Source organism: Hippopotamus amphibius, chromosome 3, assembly GCF_030028045.1.
Source record: "Hippopotamus amphibius kiboko isolate mHipAmp2 chromosome 3, mHipAmp2.hap2, whole genome shotgun sequence".
Classification (NCBI taxonomy): domain Eukaryota; kingdom Metazoa; phylum Chordata; class Mammalia; order Artiodactyla; family Hippopotamidae; genus Hippopotamus; species Hippopotamus amphibius.
In genome coordinates, this window is record NC_080188.1 from 47,243,197 (window position 1) to 47,261,227 (window position 18,031).

Sequence of the window (18,031 nt, forward strand, 5' to 3'; positions counted from 1 at the left end):
CGGCGTGTGGGATCTTAAGTTCCCCGACCAGGGATTGAACCCACTCCCCGTGCAGTGGAAGCACAGAGTCTTAACCACTAGACTGACCTGGAAGTCCCACAACTTGCTGTTTTTTATTCAACATTGTGTTTTTGAGATTTATCCATGTTGATACATGTTATTCTAGTTTATTCATTTTAAGTGCTATATATTATTCTGTATTATGAATATACTATGATCTATTATTTTCTTATTGAATTGACAAGTTGTATATATTTTTGCTAATATAAACTGTTACAGTGAATGTTCTTTATGTATTTACTTGTGTATTAAGTTTCTCTGTATACCTACAAATAGAGGTGTACTTTTTTTTACCATTACCAGATATTGTCAAATGGCTCTCTTAAATGGCTTTATCAACCTATACTCCATCAGCAGTGTTTTCAGGTTCCTGTTTCTTCTCATCCTTGTCAATCCTTCCTTGCCAATTTGATGAGTATGAGATATCTTATTGAGATTTTATTTCATTTTCTTAAATTAATGAGCTTAAGCATATTTACATGGGTGTTAGTCACCATCTATTTTTGTTTATCTTTTACCCTCTAAATTACCATTTTGATCATTTTTATATAAGATCATTCGTTTTTTTCCAGTTGATTACTGAGGGTTCTTTATATATTCTGGATACTAATCATTTGTTGAGTATACATGTTTCAGTTATCTTCTATTTGTTTATAGTGTTTCTATTAAAGTTTAAAATTTTACTATAGTCACATGTTGGTCTTTTTATAGTTTATGCTTTTATGTTTTGTTTAAGAAATCCATCTCTACCTTAGGGTCATAAAGAGAGTTTCCGTCACTTTCTTATACTGAAGACTTTTAAAATGTGCCTTTTACATTTAATTAATAGGGATTTTGCATTTGAATGATGTTAAAAGATTTGTGATCAAATTTCCGTATGTGTGAAGATACGCTTCTGAGTTCTCTATCATGTTCCATTAGTCTGTCGAGTTCTACACTAAAACCATGCTCTTAATTACTAAAGCTTCACAATAATCTCCTCTCTGTTAGAATATAGGAAAACTGTCCTATCTTGGCCCTCTTCAGAATTGTCTTACACATCTTTTCCTTTTATTCTTCACGTGAATGAAACTTATTTGCTTGTCAAGTTATCTGAAAATCCCACTTGGGATTTTTTTTTTTTTTTTTTTTGGGGGGGGTACACCAAGTTCAATCATCTGTTTTTATACACATATCCCCGTATTCCCTCCCTTCCTTGACTCCCCCCCCCGCCCTCGAGTCCCCCCCACCCTCCCCACCCCAGTCCTCTAAGGCATCTTCCATCCTCGAGTTGGACTCCCTTTGTTATACAACAACTTCCCACTGACTATCTATTTTACAGTTGGTAGTATATATATGTCTGTGCTACTCTCTCCCTTCGTCTCAGCTTCCCCTTCCCACTTAGGATTTTGATTGGGAATATATTGAGTTTAAAGATTAAGGAGAACATCATTGACTTTTTCTGTCCATGAACCCAGGTATATATTTTTATCTACTCAGGTCTTCTTTTATGTCTTTCAATAATGTTTTATAATTTTGAGCACGAGTTGTACACCTTTTTTTTATTAGATTCATTCCTAGGCATCTTATACTTTTTGTTACATATGAATGGGATCTTTTTTAATTATATTTTAAAATTGGTTACTACTTGATTTTTGTATCCTGATCTTGTATCCAACCATCTTATTAAACCATTAGTTCTCACTGGACTTTCTGTGTAGATGTAAATTTTCTACAAATAAGTGTTATCTTTTTTCTTTCTTTTCAGTTCTTATACCACTTTCCTTTTCTTCGTCTCATTGCACTGATTAGAATCTTTAGTACAGTGTTGAATAGTTACTGACTTTAATGAGAATGTTGATGTTTCACCTTTGTTTTATTTTTGCTAAGAGTTTTTATGATGAGTGAGTCTTGCATTTTAGCAACTTTTTCTTTTCTACGTCTTTGGAAATTATCAGATTATTCTCCTTTACTAAGAGGGCTTTTTCTTTAAAATAGAAGAGACTGCAACAACTGTAAGGAAGCAGAGAGGGGGCAGAGGTATGATAGAGAGACCAAAGTAGAGGTAGGAACTGGCTTTTTGAGATAGGAGAAGAAAGAGCACATCTTCCATCATAATGAGGGAAAGCATAGGTGAAGATGCAGGCCCTTTTTCAGATTTGGTGACAGGGAATTGAGTTGGAGGTAGAGGCATATGCTGAGGGTGAAAGAGAAGGACACAGTTGAGAATCATGGAGAAGACTGAAAATAGTCTTTTGGAGATTAGGAGAGCTTGTTGACTATTGAAATTAGGAAGGTTTCCAGGCAAGGATAAATGCCCCATTGAGGGTGTTCACCATGATTTTATGGCAGTGCAGGCTGCTTGATTATGTGATTCTCTCATCTCCCCCAGTACTCAGCTGTCTAGGTACAGATATAGAAAAAAGGCAGGCAAGCAGTTTTTGACAGGATAGCACCTTTTCCATGCAGGTGCTGTAAAAAGACAGTGAGACAAGAGAATTCAGCAAATTACCTATAGCGTAGAAGAAATGAAGATCTGTATGTGCTAAACTAGATAAGGAAGGCAGTAAAAAACAGAAAGACTTGTTGATGGGTTGACAGTCTCAGGGAAGCCACAGAACAGATATATTGAGAAAACTTGAGCTGGAAAGGTGGGAGGTTTTAGTAACAGAGTAAGGATTATCTCTGAAGATGAGGCCAGGGAACTGAGGGGTCCAGATATTAGATGGGTTGTCATTGAAATTGAAATCAAGAGTGATTGCAGAACATGGAGATAGAATGAAAACTTTGAGTAAGACACTAGGGTTTTCTGTGAACGAAGAGTAGTGACTGAATTTGTTACAAAACTGCAGTGAGTTGCATGTCAATTGTATCTCAATAAAGGTTATAAAAAAAAACTGCAGTGAGAAGTGGTAATAGATGGTACAGCCAGATGGCCTGAGCCTCAGTGAGCAAAAGTAATTTAATCTTAGATGAAAGAGAAAATGGGTAAGTGGGACTTCACTAAATTGACAATTTAGTCTGCAAAAGACACTGCTGAGAGAATGCAATGATAAGCCACATACTGGAAGAAAATATTTGCAAAACACATCTGAAAAATGACTTGTATCCAAAATATACAAAGAACTCTTAAAGTTCAACGATAAGTAAAGAAACAACCCAGTTAAAGAATGAACAAAAGATCTGAGCAGACACGTCACCAAAGAAAATATATAGGTGGTATATAGCATATGAAAAGATACTGAGCATCGTATGTCATTAAGGAAATGCAAATTAAAACAATGAGATATCACTATATGCCTATTAGGCAAAAATCCAGAACACTGACAACACCAAAAGTAAGCAAGGATATGGAACTCTCATGCATTGCTGATGGGAATGCAAAATGATACAACTATTTTGGAAGGCAGTGTGGTGGTTTCTTACCAAGTTTAACATACTCTTAACGTAAGTCCAGCAGTCACACTCCTTGGTATTTACCCAAATGAGTAGAAAACTTATAGCCATACAAATCCTGCACATGAATATTCATGGCTGCTTTATTCATAATTGCCAAAACTTGGAAGCCACCAAGATGTCCTCCTGTAGGTGAATGGATAACCTGTGGTACATCCAGATAATGGAATATTATTTAATGATAAAAAGTTACCAAGCCTTGAAACGTCCTGGAGGAATCTTAAATGCATATTGCTAAGTGAAATAAGCCAGTCTGCAGAGGCTACATACTCTATGATTCCAACTGTATGACTTTCAGAAAAGGCAAAACCATATAGAGACAGTGAAAAACCAGTGGTTGCCGGAAATTTGGGGGTAGGAAGAAAAAGGAATGAATAGGTGGAACACGGGATTTTTAGAGCAGTGGAACTATTCTGTATGATACTGTAATGGTGGGTACATGAAATTATACGTATGTTGAAACCTATAGAACTTATACTACGTATGTTGAAACCTATAGAACTTACAACATAGAGTGAACCCTAATGTAAACTATGACTGTGAGTTTATAATGTATCAGTATTCATTCATCAGTCTAACAAGTGTACCACACTAATGCTAAGCAATAATAGCAGTGGAAACTGGGAAGGAGAAAGTATATGGGCATTCCCTTTATTTGTTGCTCAGTTTTTCTGTAAACCGGAAACTGCTCTGAAAACTGGTCTGGGTTTTTTGGGTGTTTTGTTTTGTTTTCTTTCCAGCCCTGCCGTGTGGCTTGTGGGATCTTAGTTCCCCAACCAGGGATTGAACCCAGGCCCTCAGCAGTGAAAATGCAGAGGCCTAACCACTGGACCACCAGGGAATTCCCTAAAATCTGTTAATTTTTAAAAAGCAATTAATTCTTATAATCATACAGTTTAGTAAGAGCAAAAATGTGGGTGTACTACACAGAGAAACCTACTCACTGTGAGCATCCAGCCTTAGTCAAACGCTTTGCAGAGGAAACAGAGCTCATTGGTTAGGAAGCCTGAGGAGTGGCCAGACATCTGCAAGGAAGACCAGGAGGGAGTCAATAATGTTTTAGAAACCAAGGGAAGAGGAAGTTTCAGGGAAGAGACATAGAGACAACAATGTCAAGTGCTTCTTAGAGAAGATTCATGATTTCATTCATTCAACAGAGATTTAGTAGTAACATCTGATATCTTGTCTACAGCTGATATCTTGTCCTTTTTTTTGGCCTCACTACGTGGCATAAGGGATCTCAGTTCCTTGACCAGGGATCGAACCCGCTCCGCCTGTGGTAGAAGTGTGGATTCTTAACTGCTGGACCGCCAGGGAAGTCCTGAAATGTAGACTTCTTTAAAAGCCCATTTTACTTTCTTCCTGGAATGCTTTTCTGCATCCCACCCACTTCATGTGAATAATTCCTGCTTATCTTTCCCATCAGTGTTTATTTTATTATTATATATATTTTTTTATTTTGGCCGCACTGTGTGGCATGTGGGATCTTGGCTCTATACCTGGTGAGGAGACAGAGGTAAGTAGGACATTCACAAATTCCTGTCTTCATGAATTATAATCTAGTGGAGAAGACAGATACTACATAATAATAAAAGGAGCAGGCTACTGTGAAAGCATGTAGCTGGTGATCCTAACCTACTGATTTGATCTCGCTAATCATTCCTGAAGAAATGATGTGTGAGCTGGATTTGAAGAAAAAATGAGAGTTACTGAGGTGAGTGGGTAGTTGAAAATAGAAGTCAAGACATCACTGGGGGCCCTGAGAAAGAGCAGGCTCACTGGCATGCATACTGAAGAGATGCTGAGCATTGAGAGTTTTCTTTTTAAAATGTTTGAGGACTGAATTTTCCTCCAGGTTTTATTAGCCTTAACATTCCATTTTACATTGTTTCCCCAGGTATAGTAGTGGAAGATTGTCTGATTTTGCTCCAAAACTTGTTAAAAAACAACAATTCCAATCAAAATTTTTTTAAAGAAGGCTCATATATTCAGCCTATGAAACCTTGGTTTGAAGTTGGAGATGAAAATTCTGGCTGGTCTGCACAGAAAGTGACTAATCTGCACCTAATGCTACAGGTATACTGTCCTTAGACATAAATGTGATAAGAATTCTGCCAGTGATCCTTTCAAAGAAAAGAAAATGGCTTGTGTTCTTTTGTTGTTGGGTTTTTTTTTTTTGTAATTAATTAATTTATTTATTTGGCTGTGTTGGGTCTTCATTGCTGCACACGGGCTTTCTCTAGTTGCGGAGAGCAGGGGCTACTCTTTGTTGTGGTGCGTGGTTTCGTCATTGTGGTGGCCTCTCTTGTTGTGGAGCACGGGCTCTAGGTGCATGGGCTTCAGTAGTTGCGGCACATGGGCTCAATAGTTGTGGCTCACCGACTCTAGAGCTCAGGCTCAATAGTTGTGGCACATGGGCTTAGTTGCTCCGTGGCATGTGGTATCTTCCTGGGGCAGGGATTGAACCCGTGTCCCCTCCATTGACAGGCGGATTCTTAACCACTGCACCACCTAGGAATTCCATGGCTTCTGTTTGATAAATCCAGGATGTTGAGCTGGTTTCAGATGTGCTTTAAGGGGGGGAAAAAAGCCTTTTAATATGGAGATTTGCAGTTACGAGCAGATATAGAGATCCCCATACACATGCCCATCTCTTGGCTTCAGTAATTATTAACATTGGCAGTTTTGTTTCATCTTTTATCTCGGTCCCTTGCCCTGCAGGATTATTTTAAAGCAAATTCAAACATACAGTTTCCTGATAGGTTTTTCACAAGAAAATAATAGATTAGTTTGTTGAGTTGAATTTTTAAAATCTGCTTTCTTCAATTAAGGTTCTAATATCATAAATTTTAATATTCAGAATATTAAATTCAGTAAACATTTACTGAGAGCCAGGCATTGGATGCTTGGAAATGAATGGTAATATCCTGCTTCCAAAGATTAATAGTCTTGAGTTTTAAATCTAGTACAAGTTAAATTGACAAATCAGGTGTAATTTTATTTAAGCTTTATGGTGAAAGTTTGGTGGTAATAGATAGTAAAAATGAAGACAATAGAATCCCAAATGAATTCTACATCAGAGAAAATTATGAAGTTTATAAGTATTTTACTTATTTATTCCTTTATTGAATTCCCCTTCTCCAAACCCTTAAGTTTATACTGGTCTCCTACCTTACTGACTCTCTAGTAATTCTTATGGGTCTTTGAGTGTCCCTGAATTGTGTCTGCATCTCTGAAGCTGTGCTCTCAAAACCAGATGGTTAATCAGACTGGGAGTTATAATCTGCATATTGTTGCATGTTGCCTGCGTAGGGTTGATTGGTAATTAGGGTGACCATAGTTTGCCAGGCCAGTATTCATTTTGTAATTACCAATAGTGTCCACTTTCACTTCAAAAGTGTTCCAGTTTGGATAATAAATTATATAGTTAGCCTATTTAGAATATGCCTAAAAACAGTTAGGAAAATATTTTACAGAAGAAACATGGGCAGAGAATTTCTGTTTATACTCCCAGAATAAAATAAATTCCTCTAGAAAAGAAGTAATTTTCAGAATGTGATTAGAGAAAATGAAGGGATGCTTCATTTTCTCTGCTTGAGCAGCTTACTCATGTTTTCTAGCTTAAGGTACTATGTAAAGAATTATTTTTTGTGTGCTACAACTAAGGAGCAGGCAAGCTGCAACTAAGGAGCCCGCCTGCCACAACTAAGACCCAGTGCAACGAAATAAATAAATATTTTTTTTTTAAAGAATTATTTTTGAAGAAAATGTCACTTGTTAAAAAGGGAAAGTACTATTTTACCCCCCAAAAAAATTTAGAATAGAGTGCTGCATATAAACAGAAAAACACAGTATTCTATTATATAGTAAGTTAGTTCTTTAAGTATTCTTTACTTTTAGAAAGTGGATAAACTAGATACTAATGTTGAAGAGCATAAACTTCAAAATAAAGAAATTGAGGTTAATTCACTTTAATATATTCTTCACTCAAAGATTGAGTAGTTAAGATAATCATAGCTTCATAGGCCATAGGTTATCTTCTGCTTTTCAACCTGTTAGAGGGCTCTTCCTTGATAGGTTTATTGCTTATATTTAGGATTGCTTGTATTTCAGGTTCTCTATTATGTACCAAATGACAGTGCATTATAAATAATGATAAACAATCCTTTTTGGAAAGATATATCCTAGTTGGAATTATTCATCATCACAACTATGATTATGATGGAATTCTAAGCCACTAAAAATTGAAATTGATCTGCTTGAGGATCATTCATTCAAATTTTGCAAATTAAATTTGGGGGAAACATCTTTTTGAAAAATTTTTTAGTTGTAAACTTTTTCCTGGAATGACAATTTCATGACTAGTTCTACCTACAGGAATCCCTTCTATGCCATTTTTTGGATGGATACTGCCAGTGACTCTCAGAAAGCTCGTGACCGTATGACAGACTCCTTTTCATTATTATTATATTTGTTATGGTGATCTGCAGTCAGTATCTTTGATGTAACTATTGTAATTGTTTTGGGGCACCACAAATCACACCCGTGTAAGAGGGAGAACTTCATTGATAAATGTGTGTGTTTGCACCACTGACTGACTGTTCCCTGTCTCCCTATTCCCTGAGACATAACAATATTGAAATTAGGCCAGTTAATAACCTTACAGTGGCCTCTAAGTGTTTAAGTGAAAGCAAGAGTTGCATGTCTCTCACTTTAAATCGAAAGGTGGAAATGATTAAGCTTAGTGAGGAAGGCATGTTGAAAGCCTTTATAGGCCAAAGCTAGGCCTCTTGCACGAGTTAGCCAAGTCGTGAATGCAGAGGAAGAATTATTGAAGGAAATTATAAGTGCTACTCCAGTGAACACATGAATGATAAGAAAGTGAAACAGCCTTATTGCTGATATGGAGAAAGTTTTAGTGGCCTAGATACGAAGATAATCAAACTAACAACAACATTTCTTTAAGCCAGAGCCTAATCTAGAGCAAGGCCCTAACTCTCATCAATTCTATGAAGGTCGAGAAAGGTGAGGAAGCTGCAGAAGAAAAGTTTGAAGCTAGCAGAGGCTTGGTTCGTGAGGTTTAAAGAAAGAAGTCATCTTTGTAACATAAGAGTACAAGGTGAAACAGCAAGTGCTGATGTAGAAGCTGCAGCAAGTTATCCAGAATATCTAGCTAAAATAATTACTGAAGGTGGCAACAGTAAACAACAGATTTTCAGTGTAGCTTTCTATTGGAAGAAGATGCGATCTAGGACTTGTGTAGGTAGAGAGAAGTCAGTGCCTGGCTTCAAAGGTTTGAAGGACAGGCTGACTCTCTTGTTAAGGTGACTTTAATTTAAAGCCAGTGCTCATTTACGATTCGAAAAATCCTATGGTTCTTAAGAATTATACGCTAAATCTTTTCTGCCTATGCTCTATAAATGGAACGACAAAGCCTGAATGACAGCACATCTGTTTACAACATGGTTTACTGAATATTTTCAGCCCACTGTTGAGACCTACTGCTCAGAAAAAAAAAAAGATTCCTTTCAAAATGTTACTGCTCATTGATAATGTACTTGGTCGCCCAAGAGTACTGATGGAGGTATACAAGGAGATTAATGTTGTTTTCATGCCAGCTTCCACTCTGCAGCCCATGGATCAAGGAGTAATTTTGACTTACAAGTTTTATTATTTAAGAAATACATTTTGGGACTTCCCTGGTGGTACAGTGGTTAAGAATGCACCTGCCGATGCAGGGGACACAGGTTTGATCCCTGGGCCGGGAAGATCCCACATGCCTCGGAGCAGCTAAGCCCATGTGCCGCAATTACTGAGCCTGTGCTCTAGAGCCAGCGAGCCACAACTACTAAGCCCACATACTGCAACTACTGTAGCCCTCGCGCCTAGAGCCTGTGCTCCATAATAAGAAAAGCCACTGCACTGAGAAGCCTGTGCACCACAGCAAAGAGTAGCCCCCTCTTGCTGCAACTAGAGAAAGCCCTCACACAGCAAGAAAACCCAACTCAGCCAAAAAAAAATAAAGTTAAATTGAATTAAATTAAAAAAATTTTTTAAATTAAACAGCATAATGTGATATTCACTGTAACAGAACCATGGCCACAAGAGCATGAAGGAAAGAGCCTCTAGATCTGGCTGAGCAGTTGAGAGAATCCTTCACATAGGTTTTCTGTTCATATAGATCAAATTTGGCTCCAGATTTTTCAAATCTTTAAAAGACAGATTTTGTGTTCTCTTTCTTTTGCAGCTTGTTCGTGTACTGGTTTCTCCTAACAATCCTCCCGGTGCCACCAGTAACTGCCAAAAAGCTATGTTCCAGTGTGGCTTACTGCAGCAGCTTTGCACCATCCTAATGGCCACTGGAGTTCCTGCTGATATCCTGACTGAGGTAAACCAAATGAAGGCAGAGGCTACTCTGTTAAAGTTGAAATCAGGAAGCCTAGGAAGAATTAGATTTCAGCTGAATGAAGAATAGTAATTGTTAACCATTCTTATATATTAAATTCCTTATTGACCCTATAAAATATAATTAGCATAATGATGACAGTATCGATTCCAAAAGGTATATTCATTCCTCAAGTTTAATAGTATATAAATAATGTTAAAGCTTAGACGGTTTCTCATTAATTTTATTCAAAGGAATGTACAGTATGATTTATGTTTTTAATTTTGAAAACAGTATAGCTTAGTCAAGTAAGACTTGAGTCTTATTCATAGAATAATAAATTATTTTTCCTTGACAAATGGCATTTTCTATTTCCTGCCTATTAAGAAAAAGAAGTTAGTTTGAAGAAAAGAAAGGTTTATTTTAATTTTTTTCTCAGATTAACATGCACATTAAAAAGCATAGATGATGGTAAAAGTTTTATAACAAATGGTGCTGATGAACCTAGTGGCAAGGCAGGAATAGAGATGCCGATGTAGAGAACAGACTTGAGGACGGGATGGGGTGGAGGGGAAGCTGGGACATAGTGAGAGAGTGGCATTGACATATACACACTACCAAATGTAAAATAGATGGCTAGTGGGAAGCTGCTACAGAGCACAGGGAGATCAGCTCGATGCTTTGTGAAGACCTAAAGGGATGGGGTAGGGAGGGTGGAAGGGGACTCAAGAGGGAGGGGATGTGGGGATATGTGTATACGTATAACTGATTCACTTTGTTGTACAGCAGAAACTAACACAATACTATAAAGCAATTATACTCCAATAAAGATGCGAAAAAAAACAAAACTGTCTTTGGACTTCCTCTTCCCTCCCCTAAGCCCCACTTACCCCCATATAACTCCTTGTCTCACCAGTAATTTATATTTAAATCAATAATCAGGGTTTATAGTTTTATGACTATTCCAATATTGTTTCTTGCTAAGCCAAACAGAGCCCTGTATCTTTTTTTAAATAACCTATTTCTTTCATGAGTTATAATAGTATTCTTTTTTCATTTTACAGATTTTCTATGTACGTATCATATGTTTAACACATTGTTCCCCATTCCAGACCTTCTTCTGGAAGTCCTCCATCCTCCTGCTCCAATATGGGCTGCTTATTCTCTATTTCTGGCACACATTTCTCATCCTGGAACTTTCATTCACCATTCTCCAACGATCCTTTTACCTCTCTCTTAACTTGGGGATTCCTTGGTGATCTCAATTCTGTGTCTTTTTCTCCCACCCCTTGGTTCATTATCTTATTTTACTTAACTTCCTAAAAGAGGGTTAAATGGCAAGATAATTTTTTTAGCTCTTTCATGTCATTCCTCCACCTTCAGAATTAACCTAATGTTTGGTTAGGAATGGAATTCAGAATTGGAAATCATTAACACTCAACTTTTAGAACATTATTCGAGTGTTGCTGTTAAAGAGTGTGAAGCCATTTTGAATCTTAATCTTTTTGTATAACTTTCTTTCTCTCTCTGGAATCTTTCTTTGTTTATGATTTTCTGAAGTGTACTAATGATGCACTGTACTACAGACCTCACCCCCACCCCCAATCATTTTTGGCACTCACTGGACGCTTTCAAGCCAGAGACATAATTACTTCAGTTCTAAGGATGTTTTACCTATTCCTTGACAATTTCCTTTCTTCTGTTTCTGCAACTATGAATCAATTGTTGGACTTTCTGGACCCAGTTTGTCTTTTTATTCTGTTTTCTTGGAGGTTTATTCAACTTCATCCTTAAACTGAATTTTAAATTTGTTCTAATTTTGATTTTAAGCATCCTTTTCTTGTTTTGTAGGAATGGATTCTATCTCTTAGAAGATATTATTATTAATTTTAGTTTTTTGAGATTTTAAATACATGTGGTCAAGTGTTACTTTTAGGAGGCCTACACTTAATGTTTTAAAATGTTATCTCAAGAAAGTGTTACAAGACTATAATGCTGTCACCGATGGGGGGGGGGGTGCTAAGTTTGGGCATTTAAAAGCAAAAAGCAAAAGAATATAACATTTTCTTCTTTTGAAAACAGATTTTCTCCCTTGACTGACTTTCTCTAAATTTTCTCCCCCACCCCCATTCATTACAGACCATTAATACTGTATCAGAAGTTATTCGAGGCTGCCAAGTAAACCAAGACTACTTTGCTTCTGTAAATGCGCCTTCAAACCCACCAAGGTAGGAAAAGTAAGATAGATCCCACAGAGAAAGGAAAAACTTACTTTGGTTTTTTAGTGTGCTCATATACATATCTTATTCTTTTAAGAAGTTCAGTTGTGTGTTTTGAAACCAATTCTCTGACAAGATAAATATGTTAGTATTTTAAGAGTTTGTGGTCTTTGGAACTTACGAATTTGTACTCAGATATCACTTCCTAGCTATGTTCCTTAAGCAAACAGGTCACTTCGTTTCTCACAGCTGCAATTATCTTTTCTGTGAACTAGAGATGAAAATAGTTACTTGCTGGTGTTCTGGCTATGGTTTTCCAGTCAGAAAAAATGATTAGTGATTGATTTGTGTACCTGGATTGCAGTGTTTCTTTCTGTTCTTTTCTTTTTAAATGCAACAGACCAGCCATCGTAGTACTTCTTATGTCCATGGTTAATGAAAGGCAGCCATTTGTATTGCGCTGTGCTGTTCTCTACTGTTTCCAGTGTTTCCTGTATAAAAATCAGAAAGGACAAGGAGAAATTGTGTCAACACTTCTACCTTCCACTATTGATGGTAAATAATTTAATTCTAATTTCAGTTTTAAAGTAATTGTCTTTTAAGCTTTTAATGGTAAAATAAATGTGTAGTAGATATTTAAATGTAGAATATTAGAATGTAAGAGAGTATTTAAAATATGGCATTTCCTTGAATTTGTTTTAGAAATGTAGTTTTTAATTAAACCTAATAATTTCTGGAATTTATCATCATCAGTTTGATGCCTAAAGTATTCTAATATTTCTTTGTTCTGCCACTTTTCTTTCAAGGTGGTTTTTTTGTCATCTTTCATTTTGTTATGAAAAAACAGACTCTTGAAAGTGTTCTTAATACTACTAATTAACAAATTTTTAAGTACTGTTTCATACTACTTTTTGTGTGTTTGGAAAACAACGTAATTAATTTTTACATTATTATTTGCCTGTTGTTTTTATAGCAACAGGTAATACAGTCTCAGCTGGTCAGTTGTTATGCGGAGGTTTATTTTCTGCTGATTCACTTTCAAACTGGTGTGCTGCTGTGGCCCTTGCCCATGCTTTGCAAGAAAATGCTACCCAGAAAGAACAGTTGCTCAGGGTTCAACTTGCTACAAGTATCGGCAACCCTCCTGTTTCTTTATTGCAGCAGTGCACCAACATCCTTTCACAGGTAAAGTAGCCAGCGAAACTTCTCTAAGGGGGGAAGAAAGTTTCACTTTGATGTCAGTGATACAGGGATTTAAGGATGTCCTTAGTAGATGCAGATGAAAAAGGAGAGAGGCAAGGACTACTATTAGCTCATTGTCACCAGAAATGGTTTTGTGGAGAGAAAGCAATAAATATTCTTATAAGAATGGTTTTGCCAAATTGTGAATAAGGTCTGCATCATGATGGAAACACATGCTCTGGACAGAAAGGTGGTTTTGGGGGATTTGTTTTCTTTTTGTATCATCTACACAATTCTTACACGTCATTTTCTGTGTCTGCTTAATAGCTGAATTTGGATCATTTATGAGAGGGAATAGAATAGAGTGGTTCGTAGCTGTGTACCTCGCTCTTTCTCTTCTCAGAGCAATTGATCTTCCTCTCGGAACACAAAAATAAAATACCAGTCCATTGCTTGTATAGTTAAACAGTATGCCCCTTGATGTTTGTGAGCGCTCAAATCCTCAAACCCCAAGGCATATAATTTACCTAGTAAGACGTGGATAACTTAAAATGTTTGCATTCCTTTAGACTCCGAATGAAAACAGCCAAGCGTCATCAAAATATGGATGCTGAGGCATTTAGGAATGTCCTTTACTATTATTTTCTCACATGTGCCAGCCTTGCTGTTAAACAATTCAAGTGATTTGCTCACATGTGCCAGCCTTGCTGTTAAACAATTCAAGTTCATGCTTCAGCAAAACTGTAGAGTTATTGACATTCATAGTCACTCAAGGAGAGTGAAAATGTACATAAGTCTAAAATTGCTCTGCCACTGTTATTATCCTGCCCCTTCCCCAGGGTATGTGGAGTCCTTGTTAATTTTTAATTTTGCCACACTTGTTTTATTGTGAGCTTTGAGAGAAACATCAGTGCCATACATAGGAAGTTATAAATGAAAGCTTAAAGAGTCACTAGTGAAAAGGGAGTTGAACACTTCCTTTGTTGCTTAGAATTGATTTACTTTGATTGAAAGCCTATTTTATCTTTATCATTTATCTCTCAGTGATTTTTTAGAAGTACCGCGAAATATTCACATTCTTACTTATTTAATACTTGTCATTCTCTTTTTGCTGTGTGTGGAAAACAGCTATTCTTTTCTTTTTTTTTTTTTGTTAATTTTTTATTTGAGTATAGTTGATTTACAATGTTGTGTTAGTTTCAGGTATACAGCAAAGTGAATCAGTTATATGTATACATATATCCTTTTTTAGATTCTTTTCCCATATAGGTTTTTACAGAATATTGAGTAGAGTTCCCTGTGCAATACAGTAGGTCCTTATTAGTTATCTATTTTATGTATAGTAACGTGTAACAGCTTTTCTTAAGCCAAGCAAATTAACTGTCCAACTATCATCATCACATACTTCGCTCTAACATTACAATTACAATTAATGCCTAATGAGAAAGTGTCTTCCCACTCTAAGTAATCACAGTGGTATAAAGTTATCCTTTCTCCTCTAAAATGTATGTATACACTGTTGTATAACAAAAGGTTAGAACTATCCTGTCCCAAATTTTTGGCTTGGGTTTCTAGAGAGACTGTATTTGAGGGATTTTTCTAGATTTACATCTTTCTAAAGCGGTATATTTATGAATAATTTTTAATGTATAATTTGCAGGGTGATAAGATCGACCGACGGGTATGTATTACTTGTTTGGGCTTAGGCATTTTCCTCCTACAACAAGTCTTGTTCTTTGTCTTGGGTTTTTCTGATTGGTTTTTTTAACTGCTTGTTTGAAGTTATATTCTACTCACACTTGTATGTGTCAGCAAGTTAATCTCTATCATGACTCTCCAGTTTTTCTCTGCGGGGTATTGTAGTGGTGTTACTAAGGACTATGGGAATGAGAATCTGAAGCTGTACTTGTGCTTCCTTTGGGGATGCTTGCACTTTCTGGAATTCCTTGATTTTGGGTTTTTGGTGTTTTTTGATGTGATTTTTCACCCAAGCTTGCTTCTTTATTTCCAATGAAACCTTTTCAAAGGTAGTAAAATTTAAGATTAAGAATTTTGTCTTTAATCAGTATATGAAAGAATGTGATGACTTTTATATTACTTAGGTTATTGAAAATATGCAATAGTAAGTATAATTTTGAAATTTGAAAGAGTTTAAATATTTTGAGTTAGTCTGGATGTAACTCATATGCTACAACTATCATTAGGGATTAGTTTTTGATGCGTGTTGGGGGAAAGTGTGATTTGTGTTTGGTTTTGGTTTGTTTTCTGGAATATTTGGCAAAAAAGACGTATCTTAATTCCATATTTGGTCATGTGTTCAATTATGCTGTGCGGATAGTAATAACTGAGGTCCTATTAGGAATTGTATCTTTGTGTATGAGCATGATTTAACACATGTTGATAACTCACACACAGACATATTTGGCAGCGTTAGCTGGCAGAATTTAAGTATACGTGTCATTCATTTAAAAGGGAAATTTTTAGAGGTATAATTTATATACAATAAAATGCACAGAACTTAAGTGTTCAATCTAATGATTTATGATGGTTGAATATACTTCTGTAACCACCACCCAAAACAAGATATTCCGTATAGTATTCAGAATCCCAAAAAGTTCCATCATGTCCCTTTCCTATTAATTCTCGGTCCCCAGAGTCCACCACTAGAAAGTGAATTGATCATAATACTCTAGATCCTCATTTTAATATTTAAACACTAGAAGTTTAAAATGTTAGCTTTTCATACTTTTTTAGTGACCAATGCAAAAAATACTAAACTTGAAAACCACAAAGTAGTAGTATGAGAGATTTTTATTTAGAAGATATAATAGGTGCAACCTAATAGCTTATGTTAAAGATGATTCAGCTTCGTTTTATTTTGTCTGTGGTTCTCTTCTATCCTGAAAATCTGTGGTTTCTAGTAACCAAACCTTCAGAATGCTCTGAAACTGTAATTTCAGTGTTCGTTTGTTTTCCAGATCTCATCAGTGGCTCACAAACTCTAGGGGGCTGAGAAGAGATAGGTGCTTTTTCTTGACTTAAACCTGTAAACAAACATACAAACAATATATAAACACACAAACAAAATGAATACTTTTAGTTAGAAAGTAAGGTGTGGCATTCTTTTCCTTTTTTTGTATACTTTTAATTTTTTTTTCTTTTTTCTTTTTTTTTTTTTTGGGCGAGCCACATGGCTTTTGAGATCTTAGTTCCCCAACCAGGGATTGAACCTGTGCCCTCGGGTAATGGAAGTGACGAGTCCTAACCACTGGACCACCAGGGAATTCCCAACTGTGGCATTCTTTCAGCTGTTTAGCTGTTTTATCTTGTAAGGAATCCATCAGAAAATCAGAGAGCATTGAAATAGTATATTTTGATAGCTTTTATTGCTCAATTTCTAATTTTATTTTTTGGAGGGATAGAGCAGCTTGATCAGGATTTTGTTGGTTTTATCTTACTATCAACATTTTATGATAGTACACTGGACAAATACTATAACATTTTTGCATTCTCTAATAGTTGATTTTTCTTTTGAATTTTGGAAAATTTCAAAAAATAGAAAGTAGAAAGAGAATAATGTCCCTCATTCTACTACCCAAAGGTAAACTGGTAAAATTTCAGGCTTTTTTTTTTTCCTATGCTTTTTTTTTTTCCTATACTGGTTATTTACATAGCAGTGATCATACATTAGATTCTGTTTTGTATTCAGCATTTTTTCTTATAAGTGTTTTCCATGTTATTAAACACTAAATCAACATCACTTTATATGGTTGCATAGTACTGGGTTGACCAAAAAGTTCATTCGGGTTTTCCCGCAAGACGTGAAAAAACCCAAACAAACTTTTTGCCTAACCCAGTATTTCACTAAATAGCTATAGTTAGTTAACCATCTCCTTATTTTTGCACATTTAATTATCTCCCATTTTTTCCCTGGTATAAATCATGGTTTGATGAACACCAAAATAATGTAGTCTGCACAAAAGACCGTTATTATAAAGTCCTCACTTTGCATGTTTACAGTATGCATGGATTTCCGTCAACACAGCAAAGCAAAGACTGCCTGTATTTTTCTCACTTTAAAAAAAAAATCCCAGCAATTATATTGTTTTTTTCTTTCCCCAGTTCAAACTTTTGCCATCTCTTTTAAATTGGGGGCATTAGTACTGCTTTTAGTATTGCTAGTAGATAGTCGTAGCGTCACAGAGCTAGAAAGGATGATAATAGTTTATAACATTTGCAGAGCATTCATTGTGTACTATGTGCTATTCTCTAAGTTCTTTGCATGTATTAACCCATTTAATCCATGAGATAGGTATTAACTATTACCCCTGTTTAAGGATGAGGAAGAGCAAGCAGTTAAGTAAGTTGCCTAAGGTTTCATGGCTGTTGAGTTTTAGAACCAGGATGTAAATCCTGGTATCCTGGCTTCAGAGCCTGTCCTCTTAACCTCTTTGAGATCATTTAATCCAACTACCACTGTTTACTAAATGAAGAAATTAGGGCCCATGTAGCATATTGAACTTGTACAAGGTAAGGCAGTAGAGATTTGGTTCTTCTAATTCTCAACCAAATATCATTTTCACTGATATCATACTGCCACTCTTAGAATTAAAACTTCAGTCCTTAAAATTTGAGGTGGGTAATACATGGTTTAAAAGTCAAACTGGTATAAGAAGTCTTGGCCCAGACTTCCTAGGTGGCGCAGTGGTTAAGAATCCGCCTGCCAATGCAGGGGACATGGGTTCGAGCC

General features: G+C 36.1%; 1 protein-coding gene across 2 annotated transcripts in view; it reads left to right on the forward strand.

Moving 5' to 3' along the window:
* The window catches only part of USO1 (USO1 vesicle transport factor), a 91,541-nt gene that overhangs the window by 57,437 nt on the left and 16,073 nt on the right, over positions 1-18,031 (forward strand). The window contains exons 9-14 of one of the 2 annotated variants that reach the window (XM_057726041.1): positions 5,393-5,571; positions 9,743-9,883; positions 12,020-12,108; positions 12,500-12,654; positions 13,073-13,284; positions 14,942-14,962. In XM_057726041.1, coding sequence (XP_057582024.1) covers positions 5,393-5,571; positions 9,743-9,883; positions 12,020-12,108; positions 12,500-12,654; positions 13,073-13,284; positions 14,942-14,962 — 797 coding nt within the window. The remainder of the gene's footprint in view (positions 1-5,392; positions 5,572-9,742; positions 9,884-12,019; positions 12,109-12,499; positions 12,655-13,072; positions 13,285-14,941; positions 14,963-18,031) is intronic. The other variant, XM_057726042.1, reaches the window with a different exon arrangement.